At 40.9% G+C, this 13151-nt stretch overlaps 1 protein-coding gene across 1 annotated transcript in view; it reads right to left on the bottom strand.

The window, feature by feature from the left end:
• The window catches only part of ADAMTS13 (ADAM metallopeptidase with thrombospondin type 1 motif 13), a 121212-nt gene that overhangs the window by 81950 nt on the left and 26111 nt on the right, over positions 1-13151 (bottom strand). Inside the window, exons 5-6 of the mRNA XM_053695397.1 lie at positions 5591-5739; positions 4236-4319 (exon numbers count right to left, since the gene is read on the bottom strand). Of these exons, the coding sequence (XP_053551372.1) occupies positions 4236-4319; positions 5591-5739 (233 nt within the window). The remainder of the gene's footprint in view (positions 1-4235; positions 4320-5590; positions 5740-13151) is intronic.

Here is a 13151-nt window from a genome sequence, read left to right as displayed (position 1 = left end):
CAGGCGGACAGGTTATGGAGCAGCGGTCTTTGTGACCGCTGCTTCATAACTGCTGTTTCTGGTGAGTCTGCAGGCTCGCCAGAAACACGGGGCATCAAGCTCCATTCGGAGCTTGATAGATTGGCCCCAGAGCATACAATTTTAAACGACTTTTCGATTTACTTCTACTATCCAAATTGATTTGTTCTTTTGGAATAATTTGTTGAATTAGAGCAAGCAGCTAATTGGTGGCTGCATATATGTCTCTTGTCATTGGCTTACTGATGTCTTCAGCTAGCACCCAGTAGGATACCAATAAGGATACCAAGAGAATGAATCAAAATTGATAACAGAAGAAAATTGGAAAGTTGATAAAAAATGTATAATCTATCTGAATCATGAAAGAAAATAAAAATTGGATTTTTTGTTCTTTAAAGAATAAGGATACTTTGCTATAAAATGTATTTGTATTTGTAGTAATAGTTAAATCATTCCCTACATTCTTACTCAAACTCCAACCTACGTAGGGCTAGATTATAAGTGTTGCGCTATTTAGCGATCCCGCATTAATTTTGCTAGAAGTTAACTGTTTGTGCACGTTGGGTAGCACACATGTTATAAGTTGAAAATAAAAAGTTTGCGCACGAGCGAAACCCAACTGGCGCAAAGAAATTAACTTCAGATATTGTGACCGCGTTAACTTCTTCTTCTGGTAGACTTTAATAGAGCATACAAACTGAAAAGAAACCTAACACCTATATTTGCGTGTTAACCTGATCCCGTTTATTCAAGAGCGCAAAACCTGACATGAATTATGCATATTTTACATTCCATTTTTCTTCACATAGAAGAATATCTTCTTTGTATTGTTAAATTAAAATGTCTATACAGTATATATAACTGATGCTTTTTTTGTTAAATATATACTGTATCTATACCTATATGTATGGAATATAGGAATATCTATTGAACAATACTTAGAACATATCCCCTGTGAAGAACACTGGAATGTAAAATATTTACAGTAAATACACATTATAAAATATTAATATTGATTAAAAATGTTTCTTATGTTTTGAGGTATTTGACTGCAAAATGCTTCAATGTATATATACGTGTTTATATGTGTGTGTGTATGTGTAATATATATATGTATATATACGTGTTTATATGTGTGTGTGTGTGTATGTGTAATATATATATGTATATATACGTGTTTATATGTGTGTGTGTGTATGTGTAATATATATATGTATATATATATATATATATATATATATACAGTATATATATATATATATATATATACACATACACACACATAAATACATCTGTACACACACACACAAACATATATACAGGGAGTGCAGAATTATTAGGCAAATGAGTATTTTGACCACATCATCCTCTGTATGCATGTTGTCTTACTCCAAGCTGTATAGGCTCGAAAGCCTACTACCAATTAAGCATATTAGGTGATGTGCATCTCTGTAATGAGAAGGGGTGTGGTCTAATGACATCAACACCCTATATCAGGTGTGCATAATTATTAGGCAACTTCCTTTCCTTTGGCAAAATGGGTCAAAAGAAGGACTTGACAGGCTCAGAAAAGTCAAAAATAGTGAGATATCTTGCAGAGGGATGCAGCACTCTTAAAATTGCAAAGCTTCTGAAGCGTGATCATCGAACAATCAAGCGTTTCATTCAAAATAGTCAACAGGGTTGCAAGAAGCGTGTGGAAAAACCAAGGCGCAAAATAACTGCCCATGAACTGAGAAAAGTCAAGCGTGCAGCTGCCAAGATGCCACTTGCCACCAGTTTGGCCATATTTCAGAGCTGCAACATCACTGGAGTGCCCAAAAGCACAAGGTGTGCAATACTCAGAGACATGGCTAAGATAAGAAAGGCTGAAAGACGACCACCACTGAACAAGACACACAAGCTGAAACGTCAAGACTGGGCCAAGAAATATCTCAAGACTGATTTTTCTAAGGTTTTATGGACTGATGAAATGAGAGTGAGTCTTGATGGGCCAGATGGATGGGCCCGTGGCTGGATTGGTAAAGGGCAGAGAGCTCCAGTCCGACTCAGACGCCAGCAAGGTGGAGGTGGAGTACTGGTTTGGGCTGGTATCATCAAAGATGAGCTTGTGGGGCCTTTTCGGGTTGAGGATGGAGTCAAGCTCAACTCCCAGTCCTACTGCCAGTTTCTGGAAGACACCTTCTTCAAGCAGTGGTACAGGAAGAAGTCTGCATCCTTCAAGAAAAACATGATTTTCATGCAGGACAATGCTCCATCACACGCGTCCAAGTACTCCACAGCGTGGCTGGCAAGAAAGGGTATAAAAGAAGAAAATCTAATGACATGGCCTCCTTGTTCACCTGATCTGAACCCCATTGAGAACCTGTGGTCCATCATCAAATGTGAGATTTACAAGGAGGGAAAACAGTACACCTCTCTGAACAGTGTCTGGGAGGCTGTGGTTGCTGCTGCACGCAATGTTGATGGTGAACAGATCAAAACACTGACAGAATCCATGGATGGCAGGCTTTTGAGTGTCCTTGCAAAGAAAGGTGGCTATATTGGTCACTGATTTGTTTTTGTTTTGTTTTTGAATGTCAGAAATGTATATTTGTGAATGTTGAGATGTTATATTGGTTTCACTGCGAAAAATAAATAATTGAAATGGGTATATATTTGTTTTTTGTTAAGTTGCCTAATAATTATGCACAGTAATAGTCACCTGCACACACAGATATCCCCCTAAAATAGCTATAACTAAAAACAAACTAAAAACTACTTCCAAAACTATTCAGCTTTGATATTAATGAGTTTTTTGGGTTCATTGAGAACATGGTTGTTGTTCAATAATAAAATTAATCCTCAAAAATACAACTTGCCTAATAATTCTGCACTCCCTGTATATACATACACACACATAAATACATCTGAACACACACACACAAACATATATATACATATATATATATATATATATATAATTATAAGAAATGGAATGCACTCACTGGCCTTTTTAAACAAACGTGTTTTTTAATGTGACGTTTCGTGGACCGTATCCCCTTCCTCAGACCTCAGGTCTGAGGAAGGGGATACGGTCCCCAAAACGTCACATTAAAGAACACATTTGTTTAAAAAGACCAGTGAGTGCATTCCATTGCTTATAATTATTGATTCCCTGTTTGCACCCTGGCAGTTGGATTTGAAGTGAGAGTGCTCTTCATCTGTTATCATATATATATATATATATATATATATATATATATATATATATATATATATATATATACGTTAAAGGCCTTTGCAGCCCTTTTGTTGTCAAACATTTTATATCATTTAGCTTTGAGCCCTTATAACTTGTTTATTATTGGGGGTTTTTTAAATACTTTTTTTTATCAGATACTGTTTACGAGTGTAACTTTATTTTTAAATGTATTTACATTCATGTAGATTACGAGTTTTGAGCGACATAGGGAAAGTAAAGAACGCCACAAAAGTTGCGTTATTTAACCCCCTATACCACTGCCATTACAAGTTTAAAAAAAAAAAACGGCTTGTGCGGGCGATATGGCTGCATTGAGCTCCATACCGCACACAAAAGCAGCAGTGTTTTGTTTAGTTGGCATTACAGATCTTGTCGTTTTAGGCTGTAACGATCGCTTTTTAGTCAGAACGCAAAACTCGTAATACCATCGCTATGGGAATCCCATGAAGAAACGTAATTTTTACGAGTGCAGTACTGACGTTGCGTTACAGGCTAAAAGGTGTGCGGTACACCTATACCGACAAGACTTGTAATGGAAGCGGTGCTGTTTTAACGCTGAAAATCCCATATTTTCAGCGTTACGAGATGCAACGCAAAACTCGTAATCTAGGTGATTGTGTTTAATACAACTTTTTATCTTGCCCTACCCTTTATGTGAGTTTATTCAGTTGCTTTAACCCGACGAGCGTAAATCGTGATTGCATTCGAGCAAACACGTTTACTCTCAACTTGTAATACACTCGTGCAAATAGCGGATATCGCTTGCATGCAAAAGTTAGCGTGCCACTTCTAATCTAGCCCATAACATTTTGCCTGTAAGAGATCTCCTCATAAGCTAGTATCAGGCTTCAAGTTTTCTATCTCCAGGTCACATAAATGACTATCAATACATTTGGGCTGAATCAGTGAGTTCTTAAATAGTTGGTGGTATTTGTGTCGTTAGGACTGAAGCTGTGAATTCCATATGCAGTACCTCTGGTTTGGTCAGGATCACAATCTTTACTAAGTGCACACGTAGCAAGGCACCAAGTGAGACATCTCTCAGCAATTCAGCCCCCTGTAAAATAGCAGCACATTACAGATGATGAAATATCAAAATATAACTCCCATTAAATCCTTTAATTAAGCAAAAAATATTACACTGTACCTGCTTTGTCTGTAGTTTACCTCAAAAAACACTGAATCCCCTCCCCTAGAGGGACTACAGTGCATCTTGGGTATGATACAATCAGCCTGAGCTTTTCCATATATAGGCAGTGGCCCATATTTATTAAGGTCTGGCGGACCTGATCCGACACTGCGGATCAGGTCCGCCAGACCTCGCTGAATACGGCGAGCAATACGAAATATCAAAGAGCTGCTGGTGCAACGCCGCCCCCTGCAGACTTACGGCCAATCAGCCGCCACCAGGGGGTGTCAATCAACCCGATCGTACTCAATCGGGTTGATTTCCGGCGATGTCTGTCCGCCTGTTCAGAGCAGGCGGACAGGTTATGGAGCAGTGGTCTTTGTGACCGCTGCTTAATAACTGCTGTTTCTGGCGAGCCTGCAGGCTCGCCAGAAACACGGGCCATCAAGCTCCATTCCGAGCTTGATAAATATGCCCCAGTGTATGGAAAGTTAAGCAAAATGTACTTGTCCAATGGACAATAGAGGTAGCCAAATGTCCTGACTCACAAAATAATTTTAACTAAATATTTTTTAAATAGGCTCATTGATAGCAGAATGTGAACAGACCCTGCTATGCGGTGTATTTGTTGATATGTTCAGCCTTTTTCCTCCCTCACTGGAGAATGATTTATATGCAAAGCAAAGCTGACTCTGAGGCTCTGTTCTACCTCCTGCTTGAGCTGATTTTATATCTGGAAGGCTGCATCTAAAACCTACCTTTCCCCAGCAGGTCTGAAAAAAATAAGAACTATATACTCACATGGGGGACTTCCATGTCTTGGGTTCTGGGCTATACAAATTCCCCAGCCTTGATATAAGGTAAAGCTACACAGTGATTGCTTAGATGAGTGCATAGGCTCATTTAGATCTGGAGTCTGATTGGTCAAAAGAGACAAGGTAAACATATCCAAGATGTATTCTATCACTGGACTGATCTGAATTTGCAAACCCCAGCATTTTGTTAATACAATATAGCAGTTAGAGAGGGGAGAAGGGGGAAAAGGATGTACTCCCTGCATCCTTGATATTTAGCTTTGTAATCAATGTTTGCACCATCACTTTAAATGGTATGGTCCAGATAGAACCACCCCTGTATGAAGGAATATGAATTAAGTAGAAAACAGAAGACAGTGATGGCCATAGCTCCCTCCTGCTTACTATGTTGAGGTTGGTGAGGATGTATCTCTCTGTGTCCTCTTGATGAAACTGATAGACATCAGGACCCACCACTACAAGCAGCTCCAAGTGCTTCACAGTGCTGACTGCTCGTTTCTTCATTTGGTGCAGAAAAGGGACAGACCTTATCTCTAAAAGAGAGTGGAATTAATGTTAACACAATCACTTAAGCACATTCACTAAAGCTCACTGGTTCTGAAAGTTAGCAGCTTGATGATCTCAGTATCTCCATTTCTCCTGGTACTGACTAAATTAAGGGATAACCACAAGGCCCAGGTGTGGTGTTAGTTGTTTCCCATCAAAGGAAATGATGACTGATTGAGTGTGTTTGAAATTTGGAATCTCTCAATTCCTCTATCCCTACTGCTGCTTTTCTCACCCTATTTATTTTTTGGAGTTGCCCAGACTCCAAGTGGAGCCTTTCAGACAATGCTGTATGACTTGTTATTATAAGAGCTTACAGAGACCTATGAAAATGGAGAAAACACTTCAAACACACCCAAGTAAGGTTCTTACTCTTCCCACTTGCTGACACTGCAAGATCCAACTTAGGGATATTTATTTATGCCCCTTTAAATGGACACTAAACTCAATCTTATAAATGCAAAGTAAATATCAGCAATTAAGCGATGCATTACACTATATGTTTGCTTTTTGCAAAATTGTATTGCTCTACAGTTCCTTAACCCCTTAAGGACCGACGACGTATAGGGTACGTCCTACAAAAAACGGTCGTCAACGACCAAGGACGTACCCTGTACGTCGTCGGCTAATCTAAGTGCTGGAAGTGATCGAGATCGCTTCCAGCTGCTCTAACAGTATTGCAGTGATGCCTCAATGTCGAGGCATCCTGCAATACTGTTCTCATCTGCCGGGACCCAGATTGATCACTCCCCCATGAGTGATCACTTCCGGTTTTGCTCCACATGGAGCCCGGCAATCTAGAAGAGCATCAGAAGCGATCGTACAGGCTTCCGATGCTCTGCTACTGAGTGCCTCGGTGGGGCAGGCTAGGGTCATCCAATCTGAGCTTGCCACAATAAAAAAAAAAGATAATAAAATATCCCATTTGTCTGATCATGTAAATATTTGTAAATATTGACTCTGACCAGTGTGGATCTCCCTCTCCTCACTTGCATTTTTGTTGGAGAGAGAGAGATCTCTGTTTAGGAGAGTGAGATTTATTTAATATATTTGTTAAAAATTGTGAGACCCAAAGGTTCTTTTCAGAGCCATTAACCCCTAGCTTGCAAGTGATCACTATAAATCACTGGCAGTAGCATAACTGCACTTTTTTGCTGTCTGTGCATTTTTTTTAGGGGTTCATTTTTTTAATAATTTTTTTGTGAGACCCAAAGGCTCATTTCAGAGCCATTTAGCTAGTTTAATTTAATTTTCAGAGCCATTAACCCCTAGCTTGCCAGTGATCACTATGAATCACTGGCAGTAGCATAGCTGTACTTTTTTGCTGTCTGTGCATTTTTTTAAGGGTTAATTTTTTTTTAGTATTTTTTTTCAGAGCCATTTAGTTAATTTAAATTTTGTGTGGATTTTTTTTTATGTGTAATGTCACAGAGAATATATAGTGCTGAGGAGGCGTATGCCATCCTTACATCAGAGTCAGATGTCTCTATGTCTGACTCAGATCCCAATTATGACCCTGCCATATGCTCAGATACATCATTAGATGCAGTCTCAACTGATAGTGATGTATCTGTGGCTGCTAGCCCCCCTGCCAGCCTCCCTGCTAGCCCCCCTGCCAGAAGGAGGCGTGTTGTTGCCATTGCCACTGAAGAGTGGGTAACGCCTCATCTCCAAAGGCCAGATATCCCACCCTTCACAGCAAATCCTGGCATCAATATGGATGTTGCAGGATTTAGCCCCCAACAGTTTCTGGAGGTGATTCTGGGCGATGATGTATTGGGGAACATTGTCGCCCAAACTAATTTATATGCCCATCAGTTCCGTGCTGCAAAGCCGGAAACATATTTTGCAAAGCAGCAATGGGCCCCCATCAATGTGCCAGAATTTAAAAAATTCTGGGCATTGACTATGCTGATGGGCATCATAAAGAAACCCTCCATTCGCCCCTACTAGAGCAGTAGCCCCATCTGCTCTACCCCCATTTTCTCCCAGAGTATGTCGAGGAAGAGGTATAAAATGATTCTACATTTCATGCACTTCAACGACAACAGCCTGTGCCCCGCTAGGGAGCATCCCCAATTTGACAGGCTGTATAAAATCGGCCCCCCCCTGATTACCCACTTTGCTGCCAGGTTTCCAGAGGCTTATACACCTCGAAGGAATATATGCGTGGATGAATCCCTGATGAAGTATAAGGGAAGGCTGGGATTCAAGCAGTATATTCCTTCCAAGCGCTCCAGGTATGGGGTAAAGGTTTATAAGCTCTGTAAGAGCAAGCCTGGGTATACTCAGGCCTTCTGGGTGTATGAGGGAAAGGATAGCCACCTTGACCCTCCAGGTTGCCAGAACATATGGGAACCACTGGCAAGATTGTCTGAGACCTGATATTACCCCTAATGAACAAAGGGTACCACTTGTACTTAGATAATTATTATACAAGTGTCCTTTTGTTCAAGCTACTGTATTGCTTTGATACAGTAGCTGGCGGTACAATTAAAAGGAACCGCGCAGGTTTCCCAAGATGAGCTGTTGGCACTTAAGTGCAGAGACAAGAAGGGTGTATACCTTCTCATCACCATCCACACAGAGAGGACGGTGGAGGTCTCTGTACGTGGCAGAGCTGAGATCATAAGGAAGCCAGTGTGCATCAAGTCTTATAACCAGCATATGGGTGGGGTTGATCTGGCAGATCAGCTGCTGCGGCCCTACCTAATTATGCCGAGGAAAAGGGCCTGGTACAAAAAGGTTGCAATTTACTTAATTCAGATTGCAACCCACAATGCTTTTTTGTTGTTCAAAAAAGCAAACCCCGGAATGAAACAGACTTTTTTTACAGTTTCAGCTCCAGATCATTTCGGGGATTTTGTACCAAGATGCACCTGCTCCCCGTGCAGTGATGGGAGAGAGCAGAGTTGGGGCTACCCATTTTATTTTTAAAATCCCCCCTACTGCTGCAAAGCAGAAACCACAAAAAAAATGCAGAGTCTGTACCAAGAGGGGGCAGAGAAGGGACACCATATATTACTGTCCTGATTGCCCTGGACAGCCTGGATGCAATCAGCCAATAGGATTGAGTTTGCATTCTATTGGCTGTTCCAATCAGCCAATAGAATGCAAACTCAATCCTATTGGCTGATTGGATCAGCCAATAGGATTGAACTTCAATCCTATTGGCTGATTGCATCAGCCAATAGGATTTTTTCTACCTTAATTCCAATTGCTGATAGAATTCTATCAGCCAATCAGAATCTAAGGGATGCCATCTTGGATGACGTCACTTAAAGGAACCTTCATTCTTTGGGTAGTCGTCGAATGAAGAGGATGCTCCGCGTCGGATGTCTTGAAGATGGACCCGCTCCGCGTCGGATGGATGAAGATAGAAGATGCCGTCTGGATGAAGACTTCTGCCTGTCTGGAGGACCACTTCGCCCGGCTTGGATAAAGACTTCTCCCAGCTTCATTGAGGACTTGGTTGGATGAAGAGGATGGATGTCGGATCTTCAGATCCGACATCCATCGTTGGATCTTCAGAAGAGTAAGTCGATCTTCAGGGGGTTAGTGTTAGGTTTTTTTTAAGGGTGTATTGGGTGGGTTTTATTTTTAGGTTAGGGATAGGGACTTTGGGCCGCAAAAGAGCTAACTGCCCATTTAAGGGCAATGCCCATCCAAATGCCCTTTTCAGGGCAATGGGGAGCTTAAGTTTTTTTAGTTAGGCTTTTATTTGGGGGGTTCGTTGTGTGGGTGGTGGGTTTTACTTTTGGGGGGTTGTTTGTATTTTTGTACAGGTAAAAGAGCTGATTACTTTGGGGCAATGCCCCGCAAAAGGCCCTTTTAAGGGCTATTGGTAGTTTAGTTTAGGCTAGGGGGGGGTTTATTTTGGGGAGGCTTTTATATTTTGATAGGGCTATTAGATTAGTTTAATTAGTTTACAGATCTGTAATTTGTTTATTATTTTCTGTAATTTAGTGGGGGGGGTTTTGTACTTTAGCTAATTTAATTTAATGTATTTAATTGTATTTAATTGTATTTAATTTAGTAAATTTATTTAATTATAGTGTAGTGTTAGGTGTTATTGTAACTTAGGTTAGGTTTTATTTTACAGGTACTTTTGTATTTATTTTAGCTAGGTAATTATTAAATAGTTAATAACTATTTAATAACTATTGTACCTAGTTAAAATAAATAGAAACTTGCCTGTAAAATAAAAATAAACCCTAAGCTAGCTGCAATGTAACTATTAGTTATATTGTAGCTAGCTTAGGGTTTATTTTATAGTTAAGTATTTAGTTTTAAATAGGAATAATGTAGTAAATGATAGTAATTTAGATTAGTTTAAATTATATTTAAGTTAGGGGGTGTTAGGGTTAGACTTAGGTTTAGGAGTTAATACATTTGGTATAGTGGCGGCGACGTTGGGGGCGGCAGATTAGGGGTTAACAAATGTAGGTAGGTGGCAGCGATGTTAGGGATGGCAGATTAGGGGTTAATAATATTTAACTAATGTTTGCGAGGCGGGAGTGTGGCGGTTTAAGGGTTAATATTATAGTGTTGACGACGTTGGGGACAGCAGATTAGGGGTTTATAAGTATAATGTAGGTGGCGACGGTGTCCGGAGCGGCAGATTAGGGATTAATAATTGTATTATAGTATTTGCAATGCGGGAGGGCCTCGGTTTAGGGGTTAATAGATAGTTTATGGGTGTTAGTGTACTTTTTAGCACTTTAGTTATGAGTTTTATGTTACGGCATTTTACCATAAAACTCTTAACTACTGAATTTTAAATGCGTTAGGACTCTTGACGGGGTAGGGTGTACCGCTCACTTTTTGGTCTCCCAGGACAGACTCGTAATACCGGCGCTATGGAAGTCCCATAGAAAAAAAGACTTTACGAAGTTTACGTAAGTCGTTTTGCGGTAAGGCCAAAGAAGTGTGCGGTGACCCTAAACCCTAAATAGCAGCGGGCATAAAAAAGCAGCGTTAGGACCTCTTAACGCTGCTTTTTTACCTTAACGCACAACTCGTAATCTAGCCGATAGTGTGTGTAAAAATGAAAATTGAGGGGCGGAGTCTAGCCACGCTAGGAGATGGCAGCTAGCTAGAAGGGCTCCTGTCTACTAAACCGAAGAAAAGCTAATTTGGATGGCGTAAATCCCTTATCCTTTACCCCTTTGAACCCTAACAACCCCACTTCACGAATACCGCGGCTCAGGTGGCTCCTGATAGACTTTTCTCAACCGGGAGGAGAGAAACTCTGATTGAGGCCTAAGCGCACAGTGACTAAGACGCGCCGGTGGAAGTTACTACCACCGCAGTTACTGTCGGACAGCAAAGGGATAGGACCCGGCAGGGGACAAGCACACCGATCGCACTGCACAGAAACAATTATCGGGAGAACCGGAGGAGAATTATAACCGCTACGAGGACTCTGATTACATTAGGTAAGGCAGACATATTCACATGTGAGCTCCCGGAACGCTCCCCTTTTGCTGCAGTTCCGAAATAAGGGGGACTTTTGATTGCAATTCCTATTATCAGCAGTACATAAAATAAACTGCCTAGGTAAATACAGAACTGTATAATCTCGACTGGAAATAAGCAAAAACTACAAAGCGTCACATAAATATAATAACTGCGTCACAAGTTATAGGATAAGAGAGGAGACGACAATATAACAGGTTCACAGTAAATAAAACTACATCTCACCTCCCTAACCCCGGTTCTAACAAGGACACAAAAAGTAGTATAAAACCTGTTATTGCTTGGGACTGTCTGATTTAACCCTCTCACACGCAGCTAGCACAATAACTCATGCTTTATATCACTAGGCTGGGCCGAGCTGTGTACCTGTGACAGCTATACCCCCAATCATAACACCAGTGGTTAGCTCAGCCTGACAACTTCAGCTCAGATAAACAGAGGAACTTACTCCTATTCTCATCAGTCTGCCCTAACCAGAATCTCAACATCAGCTTCCTTTTTTCTTACAAGCAGCGGGTCACACACACTAGTAGAAGGGTCACATCACGAAAGCCCAGGGGATGTCTGGCAAGAGGCAAACCAAAGGAGACAAAACACCTTCCTCTAAGACCCTCAATCAGTATTTAGTGACCAAGGACTCACTTTCTTTAAATAGAGAGGATCCTACAGAATCAACAACCTCTAAGACAGGATTAAGTGATATGGAGGCACCAGATTTAAGCTCCTTTATTACAAAAAAAGACTTGTCTCATTTGTCCTCCAAAGATGACATTAAAGTTGTGCTTCATGAAATGAGGACTCTTTTTGGTGACCTACGAAAAGATCTGGGGGCTATGGAGAAAAGAGTTGTCACTTTAGAATCAAATCACACTGCTTTAACTACTGAAGTCCAATCTAACACAGCTGGAATCCAGGAATTAGATAACAGAGTATATCAGATCTCTGAAAAGTTAGAAGACCTGGAAAATAGGACTCGCCGAAATAATCTTAGAATAAGGGGTGTTGCGGAATCCATATTCCCCCCAGCAATAGAAGGTTATTTGCAGGCCCTATTCAGAATAATTAAAGAAGACCCCTCTGGCGAAGACATCCAGATAGAGAGGGCTCACAGAGCCTTGAGACCTAAACCTCCTCCTAAGGCCCCGCCTCGAGATATAATTGTTAAATTTCTTAAATATAAGGATAAAGAAGACCTCCTGCGATGTGCGAGAGCAAAACACCCAATTACGCACGCAGGTGAAGAAATACAGCTATACACCGACCTCTCTCCCATCACTCTTCAGAAAAGAAGGGAACTGTCCACTGTCACCAACATCTTGAAACTGCACAAGATACAATACAGATGGGGATTCCCGGTCTCGATAATAGCCTCAACTAATAATAAAACGGCTATTTATCGCCCTGGGGCAGACCTTAATCTATTCTACAGAGAACTCTCAATTCTAGAATCTCCTGAAAGAAGTGCTTCTTTGACTGGTAACAACAACATCCAGGCCTCTTCATCATCCTCAAGGGACTCCTGAACCCCAGGCTGACTCTCTTCAACTGCCTCATGGAGGTTACCTAAATTTTGAGCTTAACCTGAGAACTTGTTCTCTTTACACAGAACAATCTAGGGGCGACCTGATCTGCGGTTGTTCTGACCGCAACATATTTCAACACCTGACTCTAGAACACAGTGAGGGGGAGGGGGCTGATTTACACTCGCTTCCCCCTTCACCCTATGATGTATCCTTTTATGGTGTTCTCATTTTGGGGACTATAGCATGACACGGGCTTGATCTGTTTTCAGCCTCTTTCAAATTGCATTACACTGTTTTTGTCTAATGTCTTGTTTTCTGCTTTAAATGCATTTTTTTTTCTCCTATCTAGGCTCTCTTCTATATGGAAGAGATAAGAAGAGTATTTATATTGCAGAACA

The sequence above is a fragment of the Bombina bombina genome, chromosome 12 (genome assembly GCF_027579735.1).
Source record: "Bombina bombina isolate aBomBom1 chromosome 12, aBomBom1.pri, whole genome shotgun sequence".
NCBI classification, from domain to species: domain Eukaryota; kingdom Metazoa; phylum Chordata; class Amphibia; order Anura; family Bombinatoridae; genus Bombina; species Bombina bombina.
The sequence above is the reverse complement of the archived record's forward strand: the minus strand, read 5'-3'. Positions and strand labels throughout refer to the sequence as shown.